Source organism: Spermophilus citellus, assembly GCF_964194105.1.
Source record: "Spermophilus citellus genome assembly, chromosome: 14".
NCBI lineage: Eukaryota > Metazoa > Chordata > Mammalia > Rodentia > Sciuridae > Spermophilus > Spermophilus citellus.
Window position 1 is genome coordinate 85,022,845 of NC_138194.1, and position 12,677 is coordinate 85,035,521.

General features: G+C 38.0%; 1 protein-coding gene across 1 annotated transcript in view; it reads left to right on the plus strand.

The window, feature by feature from the left end:
- Positions 1–1,760: 1,760 nt before the first annotated feature.
- The window catches only part of COLEC10 (collectin subfamily member 10), a gene marked incomplete at its 3' end in the record, with an annotated part of 35,006 nt that continues 24,089 nt past the window's right edge, over positions 1,761–12,677 (plus strand). The window contains exon 1 of the mRNA XM_081266807.1: positions 1,761–1,923. Coding sequence (XP_081122933.1) covers positions 1,776–1,923 — 148 coding nt within the window. The 5' untranslated portion in view covers positions 1,761–1,775. The remainder of the gene's footprint in view (positions 1,924–12,677) is intronic.

Consider the following 12,677-nt stretch of genomic DNA (forward strand, 5'->3'; position numbering starts at 1 on the left):
TTATGGCACTTGAAGCTGAGTGTCTTGCTCTGTGTCATGTATCTGGTCATAACACATGAAATCTAAGGTTTCTAACATCATGGTATTAGTTCTCACTATTTTCCTATCACTGTTAACCTCACAAATACATCCACTCTGGACATTTTAAGCATGTATAAAATTAGTGCATTCTCAAGGGCTGAGAATATTCATCCTATGGAAACCAAATAGTTTTCTGCCCCACCTAAGAGCAGGGATTTGGGGAAAGAATTTGCATTTGATTTTGGGAGGGTGGCTTTTTTTTAATAAATATGACTGTTTGCAAGTTGCTTAATTTTCCTAAACCTCAGATACTTTGCTGCAAAATAGGAGAATTATTATCTGAACCATAGACATGGTGAGGTCTAAATGTAGTAAATATGAATTGAGAGCAGCCCTCTGCCTGTACATAGTGACTGTTGGATTGCTGCCAACTCCTTTCCCTCTCTGCTTGTATTGCTGATGAAGAGATCAGTTCAGAAATACCATGAGCCTGCCATCACGTGTTGAGTTGTGTCCTCCACCCAAAATTCATATGTTGAAGTCTTTACCCCCAGTATACATAAAAAAATGTATATTGAGTAAGCCATTGGGTTTGTGATCCTTTTAATGACAGCCCTGGGGAAGTTAAATACCCATATTTCTTGGATTGACCATTATTTGTAACAATATCTCTCCATCTTTTCCAAATTCAAGGAAAGCAGGTTGAGAATCCCTTTCACCCAACTCTGAGTTAATGTGTCTTCGAGAACAAAAAAGGCAAGGAACCTCTCATAAATGATTCTGGTTCTAATCTTCCAATATCTTACCAAGCCACAGTTAGTCATACAGGATGTGGGTTGTTGGAATAGGTAGGTGAACATACAGGCAGGCAGGCCAGTAGGTAGGTAGGCCTGTCAGTCAGTTGATTGATCTCAAAGTTCATATCTATGTCTATATCAGATCTATATAATCTGTGTCTAAATCTAATCTGCCTTTTAAGAAACATAATATTGTAAGCTATTTCCTCCACTTGAAAAATTTGCTGCAAACACCACTTTAAGAAAACAGTCACATCATAATTTGCCAACCATTAGTGTATCTTTTCAAATAAAACTTTATCTACATTTCAGAATATTTCCTTGAGTTAGTTGCCAGAGGGAAATTTCTAAGGGCCACCGTTACGGTTTTAATGTTCTTTACTTTTTGCCAAATTGTTCTGCAGAAAAGATGGTTATTCTTTCCTTGGGGATTTAATCCCAAGATCACTTTTTGTTAGCAAGAGAAGAACATGGGGAACATTGGAAGCCTCTGTGGTCAGCTGCCACATCAGCTGATGGATGTCACCTCAGGAAAAGTTCAGTCTTACAGGGTGTTTGCATCATATCTGCAAAAACATCTGGTTCACAACTCTCTGGTACCCAGCATTTAAATTCAGTGCAACCTAAAAATCGTCAGACCAAGTACTGAGCAGAGGCACCCCTACCCCCTTTAGTCTCAGGATGTTTCTCCTGGCCTGCACACTTAAGTGTTTAGTTAAGAGATAGTTTTCAATAAACTGTTGTCACTTGAGAATAAACAGTCTGGACCATGTACGGTTTATTGGGGATACTGAAAAAATAAACAAAATTCAGGGTCAGCTTCCTTCTTGTCTTTGTAGCACTTTCTGGAATATGTGCCCCCAACCCTTCCCTTTCTTCCCTGTAGCAGAAGTTTGATTTAACATAGAGCTATTTATTTGGCATTTCAGGAAAATCCTTTTCTGAAGAACTTCAGCAATGAATGGCTTTGGAGTCCTGCTTCGAAACAACCAGTTCATCCTCCTGCTCTTCTTTCTCTTGCAAATTCAGATTCTGGGCCTGGATATTGATAGTCGCCCCAACACAGAAGTCTGCGCTACACACACAATTTCACCAGGACCCAAAGGTGAGGAAAGAAACCCCCAATCTCATGTAGTAAAGACGATCTCTTCCCTCATCCCCACTCTATGTTCTCAATGACTTTCCTTTATCCCCTTTATCAACTTTCTCCCACCTATATTTTGGGAAATCACTAGTAGGTACTTATTTGAAGTCTTCCCTGATGTTAGGTAAGAGAAGGTTGGGAGGAGATGTAAGCCCTGGGGTAGGAATCTGATTGAATTTACCAGGGGACAGAGGAAATCTCCTCCATCATACCCACAGGAAGATGTGCATCCAAGTCATTGTTCTTCGGAAACACTTTCTTTAAGAGCATCTAGCTCTATTCTTGGGCTGGTTTTCTTCCTCTCCTTTCTCATACTGATTCTGCTAAAGCTATTTAGGCAAAAGTTCAGTGAAAGAAAACTTAAATCTTAAACATATTTTTCATTAATTAATTGGCTCCTAGGTTCCAATGAAGAGGATGAATTTGGGCGTGGGGGTGGGGGGGTGAAAGATTGGAGGTAGTGTATAAATGAACAATTCTTTATTTGAAAGTAGAATCTTTGAGGTCAAGTGCCTTTCGCTGAAGAATGATTGAATATCGCAATTTTTTTCCAAGCAGAGCCAAGGTCCAAATATGCTCCAAGCAACTGGTTAAAAAAAATTAAAAAATAAAAAATAAATCTGCTTTCCTGGCTTCAGCTCTTACCCTTTTGTTCTGAAAGTAGTCACTGCACTGCAGATTGGTGCTCTCTTATTAGTAATTCATGCTATGCTTCTTCAGGCTATAGGGCAGAAGAATTGCAGCTGCTTAAAATTTTAAGTAGAAAAAAGGGTCTTTCCAAAAACTATTTTTTAAATGGCCTGATGTTTGTCAGTTATTTAAATGTGTATTGCTTAAAGTGCATTTTTTAATCAGTGAATTAATTTCCTCCAAAGATTGCAATCCAAGTTTTAACCTTTGATACCATAAAATAAATGCAAGAAGGAACAATGAGACCTTGGGGCTTCCAAATAATTTCTTGAGTGAATAAATGAATAATGTGAGGGCAAATGTTCAGAAAAGAAAGTTTTGATTAGAAATAAAGTATTTACTTAAAACCATTACTGGATTTTCCAAAGAGTTTAGGAAACTTTGTGTTATTACTGTGGTGTCATAGAGCTGAAATTAATGTTTTCCTTGATTGTGTAAGTGGGAGGGAGAGTCTGTTTAAGAAGAGCACCAGTAAATCATTTTCCATGCACAGAAACTGTAACTTTCCAACTGAAAGAAGAATAAGGTATTATTAAAATAATTTCCAAAATATAATATGTTAATGTAACAATTTCATTCATTGCAAATTAACTGGCATATGTTGAATACTTAATAAGTGTCAGGCACTATTTTAGGCACAAGATGTACACAGGATAATATGTCTAAGTGCCATAAATAATGAAGAGGTAAATAATTTATGGGGGCACAGAGGTCAGAGCAGATTTTCTAAGATGATAGTGACTCATATGGGTCTTGGGTAAGAATTGCTTAGGCAGATCAGAATACCCAAGGAATGGGTAAAGCTTAACAGAAACTAGAAAATGTGCTGAATGCACATGGCTGAAGAATCCCCTTAATCCTTGCTCTTTTTTTTTTCTTTTAAAACTTTTATTAAATTAGATAGTAAACGAACAAAAAAATGTACAGCATATTTTAAAGATGCAAAGAGGAGGTTAGGAAAAGACCTCAAAAGTACATCTTAAAATTTAAACTAGCAGGGCTGGGATTGTGGCTCAGCAGTAGAGCATTCGCCTAGCATGGGCGGGACCCAGGTTCGATTCTCAGCACCACATATCTTTTTTTTTTTTTTGACCAGGGATTGAATCCTGGGATGCATAGCCACTGTAACACACATCCCTAGCCCTTATTATGTCTTATTTTGAGACCAGGTCTCACTAAATTCCTTAGGACTTTGCCAAGTTGCTGAGACTGCCTTTGAACTTGCAATCCTCCTGCCTCAGCCTCCTGAACGGCTCTGATTATAAGCATTTGCCACCATGCCCTGCTTAATCCTTGCTTTTAAAAAATTAAAAATTATGGATAAAAACCTTAAATCTTTCCAAGAAAAAAAGGCAAGGAGTATTCTTTAGAAATCCTTTGAAAGCATCTTATTTTCCTTTATTGTTTTAATCAGGATGTAATTAATATTTGCTGAATGTCAGCAGGCTGTCTACCATGTATCCTTTTATTATTATTTCTTCACCTACCACAAAACTCTTTCCCTTTACAAATGTAGTTACAATTTCAAGGGATGGAAACTTCCTTAACTCTCTTTCTGAGTCTGTGTAGAATTATGAGATGATTACAACCAGAGTATGGCAGGATGAAAATGTGACACATCTAAGGAAGAGGGACACTGGAAGAGGGACTCAGATGCCATTTCTTCTCTTCCCTGGAGTCTAGGGACTTTGCATCAAAAGCATTCTAAGTTCCTTCTTAGTAAATAGATGCCATGATTCTGGAATGTACTGTACAGCCCTGGAGTCCTTGGTTAGATGCCGAGGGTTTAAAGCTAAGATAAGGAACCTTCCTAGGAGTTAGGTCTACAGGGTAAGTTTGGGATTAGATTGCAGACTATTGGGATCAACACTTCTTTCTTTCTCTACAAATTGCCTACAAATGTACATGGAACTATCTAAGCATATTTATTACTGCTTTTCCCCTACAATAGGTGCTATATTAGATATTGTGTGCACACCAAAAAATAAGACATGGCAACTTCTCTCAAATATAAAATACCATCTCTACTTCATTCCTTTTCCTCCCAACCCCAAACAAGGCAGACTTGTATCTTTAACTCCACAGAATGAAAAACCAAAATGCTCAATGACTAGATAAACACTTCAAAGGGCTGGGTTATCACTTTTGTTAATATATTTTTCCTAAGACTAAGTGGTCTGTATTTTTGACTAACCATCTCATTACCTTATTTACTGGCACTGCAGCGCTGAGCTCAGAAGCTCTAGATAGTATGAGAAAAAGACAATAAAAGGAACTAACTTTAATCTCATATAGGAAATATGCAAGTTATTTTGAGTTTCAGATGGAAAACAACCAGTAATACTATTCAGTTATAGAAAAGTTGCCCAATATAAAGACATTATTTTAGAGTACAAGTTCCTAAGTATCGCTTAGTGGAAAGAAAGGCACTATATATTCAGTCTTCTTGATCTTCAGCTTATTATTATATCTACTTTTGCTTCAGTTTCTTTATTTGAAAAATGAAACTTCATTGTAGACTTGTCCTGAAAATATTGGAATAACCAAAGTTATACAGACATCAAAAACAGATATGTAACAATTTTCCCGAAGTTTGTTAAGTAACAATTCGGGAAATAAGCATCATTACAATTATCAAAACTTATTTGTTGAAGTCACCATTATTTTTCTTTCTGTGCCTTAATTTGTTGTTTTATGCTGCTTTAGTAGAAAAGTGCTGTTTTTTTCTACCCTTGGTGGTTTCTTTTAGAAACTTATGTGAAATTCTGACCCCTAGTGGTTTTACTTGAAAACAACAATGACAAATTTAGAAAATAACTTTTGAATTAGCAAGACATATTTGGAAGATGCTTTAAAATGTTCAAGGAAATTCCAAAATTTTCACAATTTTCCTATGTGGTTGTAATTCCATAAACATAATGTAAGGAAACAATCTCAATGACTGCCCAGAGTCTTTCAGTAGATGTGAACAGGGAACTTAAATTTGATCTCTGGCCTCTGACTATAAGACTGTTGTCATTACATGACATCCACTAGTTTACACTAGCTATATATTGGGTTTAAAACAGACCTGCTGGGTCAGTGGTGCACATCTGTAATCCCAGTAACTGGGGAGACTGAGGATGGAGGACTGCAAGTTTGAAGTCAGCCTCTGCACCTTAGGGAGATCCCTTTCAAAATAAAAAGGGCTGTGGATATAGTTCAGTATAGAGTGTCCTCGGTTCAGTCCCAACACTCTTTCTCTCCTACACACACACACACACACACACACACACACACACACACACAACACACACACACACTCACACAATAATCTGCTGGCCATATTTTTGGTAATAGCAAGTGACTAAGAATGGAATTCATGCAACCCCATAGCCCAACAGTTGCATTAGACACTAAAACATGCTGAAAGTTGATGGCATATTTCCTTTCTGAAAATCATCCAGGTCTTCATTAGTTGGTTTGGAAATCAATGCTCTGTTACCCTATTGCCTATCTTGGCTTCTGCTAGCTTCTTAGTTTTCTTTTAATGGCATTTTTGTCTTTAGGGTCTACAAGGTCTGTTCATATCTGGCTTCTCCCAACTTCTCCCGCATCATTTCAAACTGCTCCTCTGCCTGTACCTTCCTCTGGACATTCTGGTCTTGTTTTTCATTACTAACTCAGAGCCGTGGTCTCTGCCTGGTCCTGTCTTCCCAAGGATGGTTCTTTCTCATTGAGATCTTAGCTCAATTGCCCTACGCACAGCAAGCCCATGCCTGGCTTCACCTGTCCTCTTCCTAAGACACCTTACTATTTTCACAGACTCACTATTAAATGAGAACCTCTTGTGCATTTTATATGTGTCTAGTCAGGCCTAGAATGCAAGCTTCATGAAGGCCAAGACCCCACCCATTTACTAAATTTGTTATCCCAGCTCCTGCACATAGTGGGTACTCATTAACATTTTTGATTAAATAAATAAATGAATTCAAATTTTTCAATATCCCTTAACATTTTAGCAACAATGTAAACTGTTAATACAACTTCATAATATCCTGTCTGTTCATAAAAAAATGTCGTAGATGATTCTAAAACGGGTTTTTTTTTCCTGTTGGGGGGCGTTGTCATTGTGTCCTTGCCGGTGGCCACTGATCCTCTGCTAAGTGCAACAGTGCCACTGCTTCCTTGGTGCTCCTGTCTCAGCCCAGCCCAGGTTGACCTGCTGCCACCTCATTCAACTAGAAGAATTTTGGGTCACTTTCTAGAACGTGGAAACTCCTGAGAGTAGCCATCACTACTCTTCCATTCATGTGGCCTGCGATGAATCACAGGGCAGAAAAAGACTGTCTCCCCCTTCAGCAAGACTCTAATGACAATGTCAACCAGTGTGTTAGTATGACTGTCAAGAGCTGCCATTTGCAACAGTGCAAGTGCTTTACAACCATATATCAATCTAAGTATCTCAACAGACTTTGAGGGGGAAAAAAACATTGCAATTCCCGTTAGACAGATGAAGAAACTGAGGTTCAGAATTTTTAAGTCACTAGCCCAAAGCTGCAGAGATGGAAGGGGCAGGGTAGAGTCAACTCAGTTACAGTTGGACTCTGTGTGCTGATCAGACTGCTAAATCTTCTAATCAGTGGGAGGGGCTTTTAGGCAGGTTTTTTTTTTTCCCCAATCCCTTTCTATTTTTATTTTCTTTTTTTTTTATTGTTCGTCGTTCAAAACATTACATAGTTCTTAATATATCATATTTCACAGTTTGATTCAAGTGGGTTATGAACTCCCATTTTTACCCCGTATACAGATTGCTATATCACATCAGTTACACTTCCATTGATTTACATATTGCCATACTAGTGTCTGATGTATTCTGCTGTCTATCCTATTCTCTACTATCCCCCTTCCCCTCCCCTCCCCTCCCCTCCCCTTTTCTCTCTCTACCCCCTCTACTGTAAATCATTTCTTCCACTTGTATTATTCTTCTCTTACCCCTCCTTTCCTCTTATATGTAATTTTGTATAACCCTGAGGATCACCTTCCATTTCCATGCGATTTCCCTTCTCACTCCCTTTCCTTCCCACCTCTCATCCCTGTTTAATGTTAATCTTCTTCTCAAGCTCTTCGTCCCTACCCTGTCCTTGGTTACTCCCCTTATATCAAAGAAGTCATTTGGCATTTGTTTTTTAAGGATTGGCTAGCTTCACTTAGCATAATCTGCTCTAATGCCATCCATTTCCCTCCAAATTCTATGATTTTGTCATTTTTTAATGCAGAGTAATACTCCATTGTGTATAAATGCCACATTTTTTTATCCATTCATCAATTGAAGGGCATCTAGGTTGGTTCCACAATCTTGCTATCGTGAATTGTGCTGCTATGAACATCGATGTAGCAGTATCCCTGTAGCATGCTCTTATTAGGTCTTTAGGGAATAGACCAAGAAGGGGAATAGCTGGGTCAAATGGTGGTTCCATTCCCAGCTTTCCAAGAAATCTCCATACTGCTTTCCAAATTGGCTGCACCAATTTGCAGTCCCACCAACAATGAACAAGTGTACCCTTTTCCCCGCATCCTCTCCAGCACTTGTTGTTGTTGGACTTCATAATGGCTGCCAATCTTACTGGAGTGAGATGGTATCTTAGGGTGGTTTTGATTTGCATTTCTCTGACTGCTAGCGATGGTGAGCATTTTTTCATGTACTTATTGATTGATTGTATGTCCTCCTCTGAGAAGTGTCTGTTCAGGTCCTTGGCCCATTTGTTGATTGGGTTATTTGTTATCTTATTGTCTAATTTTTTGAGTTCTTTGTATACTCTGGATATTAGGGCTCTATCTGAAGTGTGTGGAGTAAAGATTTGTTCCTAGGATGTAGGCTCCCTGTTTATCTCTCTTATTGTTTCTTTTGCTGAGAAAAAAACTTTTTAGTTTGAGTAAGTCCCATTTGTTGATTCTAGTTGTTAACTCTTGCGCTATGGGTGTCCTATTGAGGAATTTGGAGCCCGACCCCACAGTATGTAGATCATAGCCAACTTTTTCTTCTATCAGACGCCGTGTCTCTGATTTAATATCAAGCTCCTTGATCCATTTTGAGTTAACTTTTGTGCATGGCGAGAGAAAGGGATTCAGTTTCATTTTGATGCAAATGGATTTCCAGTTTTCCCAGCACCATTTGTTGAAGATGCTATCTTTCCTCCATTGCATGTTTTTAGCCCCTTTATCAAATATAAGATAGTTGTAGTTTTGTGGAGTGGTTACTGTGACCTCTATTCTGTACCATTGGTCCACCCGCCTGTTTTGGTACCAGCACCATGCTGTTTTTGTTACTATTGCTCTGTAGTATAGTTTGAAGTCTGGTATCGCTATACCGCCTGATTCACACTTCCTGCTTAGCATTGTTTTTGCTATTCTGGGTCTTTTATTATTCCATATGAATTTCATGATTGTTTTATCTATTTCTACAAGAAATGCTGTTGGGATTTTGATTGGCATTGCATTGAACTTATAGAGAACTTTTGGTAATATCGCCATTTTGATGATGTTAGTTCTGCCTATCCATGAACAGGGTATATTTTTCCATCTTCTGAGGTCTTCTTCTATATCTCTCTTTAGGGTTCTGTAGTTTTCATTGTATAAGTCTTTCACCTCTTTTGTTAGGTTGATTCCCAAGTATTTTATTTTTTGGGGGGATATTGTGAATGGAGTAGTTGTCCTCATTTCCGTTTCAGAGGATTTACAGACCAATATCTCTAATGACCCTAGATGTAAAAATCCTCAATAAAATTCTGGCGAATTGGATTCAAAAACATATCAAAAAAATTGTACACCATGATCAAGTAGGATTCATCCCTGGGATGCAAGGCTGGTTCAATATACGGAAATCAATAAATGTTATTCACCACATCAATAGACTAAAAAATAAGAACCATATGATCATCTCGATAGATGCAGAAAAAGCATTCGACAAAGTACAGCATCCCTTTATGTTCAAAACTCTAGAAAAATTAGGGACAACAGGATCATGCCTCAACATTGTAAAAGCAATCTATGATAAGCCACAGGCCAGCATCATTCTGAATGGAGAAAAATTGAAGGCATTCCCTCTAAGATCTGGTAGGCAGGTTTTTACTTAGAGATTCCATTGATCCTCATGGAACTCACGTTTGGAGAGGCCAGGGCATACATCTGAGTGACAGACTATGCAAGGTGTGCACGATTGCCTCTATTTGGTAAGTGAAGCGACACCATGAGGGAAATCCTGCAGAACTCATACCTATTTTCTGGGATAATTTCTTTTTTAGTGAACCCTTTAACTACAAGAAAATGAACTTCTATTTAGCCATCCACTCACTATTTTACTATCTGGCTCCATATCCCAGCAATGACACAAGTTAGGTTACAAATCCTCAAATACTTCTCAGCCTCCATCACAGAGGCTTTCTTGAGATTTCCCCAATCTGAGACATGCCCAGGGATATCTGGATCTCAAACATTCAAACCAGTAGTCTTACTACTTGCAAGGTAACTCTCAGAGATCGTTTGGTTGAACCCCAGTTGTTTTTGCTTTTCTGAATACAGAGTCCCAGAGAAGTTAAATAACTTGCTCCAAATTACACAGCTACTAATTGGTGGCCAAGCTAAAACTAGAATTTAGACTGCAGATTCCTGGAGTTGTCCCATTCCACTCTATTACATATTTGTACTCATCTTTTATCATTCTCATTAAGCATGGAATAATCCTTCAGTGTTATAAATTAACATTAGAAAAAGAGTTCAGTGTTTAAACATGGCACAGAATTGCTTTAACTCGGTCACCTTGATATAAGTTAAGCTGCATATTCCTTTTTGGTGACTTTATCAGACAGGTTAAGCAAGTAGGCAATTTCCCCAAAACTTTTTTATTAATTATATCAATTTTTTAGATTCTTTTATTATTCATTTTAATATATATTTTATGCATAAGGACAGACCAATATTTTAGGTGGTTTGCTGTTTTAAATTCTATATTTCAGTGTGTGGATGTCTGGAGCCTTTTTTTTCCCTCTTCTCCCTTTGAGTAGATGCCAAGAAATTTCAAGTTCAGGAGAGAAAGAACAAAATTCTAATCTATCAAAGTATGGATAAATATGAGTCAGGTACTGACTAGTAATGATAAAAAAAATTGTTTGCTTCATTTTAATAAGAACACATCTTTACCAATGCCATTTATCTCCCTAACTCCTTTATGTAATAATTTGGCTATATATCAATCACTAGTAGAGACCATGATGATAACCACTTGCATGTTGGTTAAAATCATGGGCTTTGAATTTGATCTCTGCTACTGACCTAGCTATGACCTAAGCTTCAGATTTCTCATCTTCAAAAGGGAGATACAAATATTACCCATCTCAAATGCTTATTTTAAACATGCTAAAATATGGCTAGCATATAACTTAGCTATCATTATTTCTTGCATTAGCTTCCATTGATGTTGTTAATCACCATAAGTTCTTTCTCTCATCCCCCCCCCTCGTCCTCTCCAGTTCCTAAGGAAAAGCTAATAAACTGTAACACTATCTCCCAATAGAAACCCACCAGGGACAGGCCACCACCTTCTGCCTCTCACTGTAATTCCCTATTTTCAGTCCCACTTCAAAGTCAGCCTCCAATCTTCAATAGCTCATGAACTTGAGGTCACCCTTTCTCTCCACTAATATTGCCTTGTTTCTGCAGTTCTCCATCTGGTCCTGGTGTTCCTTGTTAGTAACATGAGAATGATAACAGTATAAACACCCCTGGGGTTAAAACAGGGATTCAGTGAGTTTTAAGACATGCTAAACTTAAGCTTGAGTTTTCTCATCAATGGCATGGAATGATAACAAGGCCATTCCTCCATAGGGCTGAGGTGAACAAGAGTGAGTTAAGACACGTGAAGCTCTTGGCATAGAACAGACTCAGTGTCAAGCACTCCGTCAATGTAACCAAACTGGAGGTTAGCAGGACCCAAAGGAGAAAGAGACTATGCTTCCTCAGGTCTTCTACTTTTTCTTTCTTTAAGAAATGTTTTCCTTCAGTTACTATCTGTTCCGCCAGCAGGGTGTTCTATTGGCTCCGGTCGTTGATGACATGGGTAAGCCAGGCACAACTGTTCTCTTTCTTACTCTTCATGTTTGTGTTTACGAAATTTGACTTGTGAAAACTTAACAACTCCATTGGAACGATTTTATTAGGCCTCCCCACATCGTCTCATGATATTCTATCCCTTCTCCAGTTTGTCAGTTTTCTGCATCACATATTTTATTTGTGTATCCTATAATTTTAGAAAATTCTTTATTATGTTTTATAGCTCTCACTGCTCTTTTAGAAAAGAATTGTAAATATGTACAGTAAAAACCTGACATGCAGAGACTCAAGTGAGGTAGCATCTAAATAACTTCTTTTTTTTTTAAGATTTCAAATCAGAGACCATCTTTACTATTTCATATTATTTATGGTGATTGTGCTTGATTTGACACTGGGAGCATCATTTTAGGTCTCTTGTGACCACTAGCCTATACTTGCATCTGTTAAACAAATAATGCACATAACTCTTGAGAATTTATAAAGGGTTTATTATTTTGTCTCGGCTCTCCTGACTTAGATAAGAGTTACTTTCCTTATTGAAGAGAAAAAAGCTTCTCTTAGATGTGATTTGACTGCATAGCTGTGAGGGAGGATTCTGAAGAGAAATCCGGTGCCCATTCTACCCCCCTAACCATGAAGGCAGGAACCTAGTCCACTTGGCTGTTGATGGGAGCCGAGCTCAGTTAAACAGATAGTCTTCTCTCAGGAAACCAGCCATATCTTAATAAAGCAGGTTAGATATAATAAAGAAACCAAATTCTTTAAGGAGGTGGCTCTTATTGTTCTCTCTATTCAAGAACTTCTAGAGTCTGAGGGTCATTTATTAGCTGCTATGAGCCAGTGTATATGTAAGACACTATACTATTGGTTCTCTTCAAAAATATTTTCAATAGTGTTCTTCAGTCGGGCCTGAGATAAACCAGTATTTAGAAAAATGA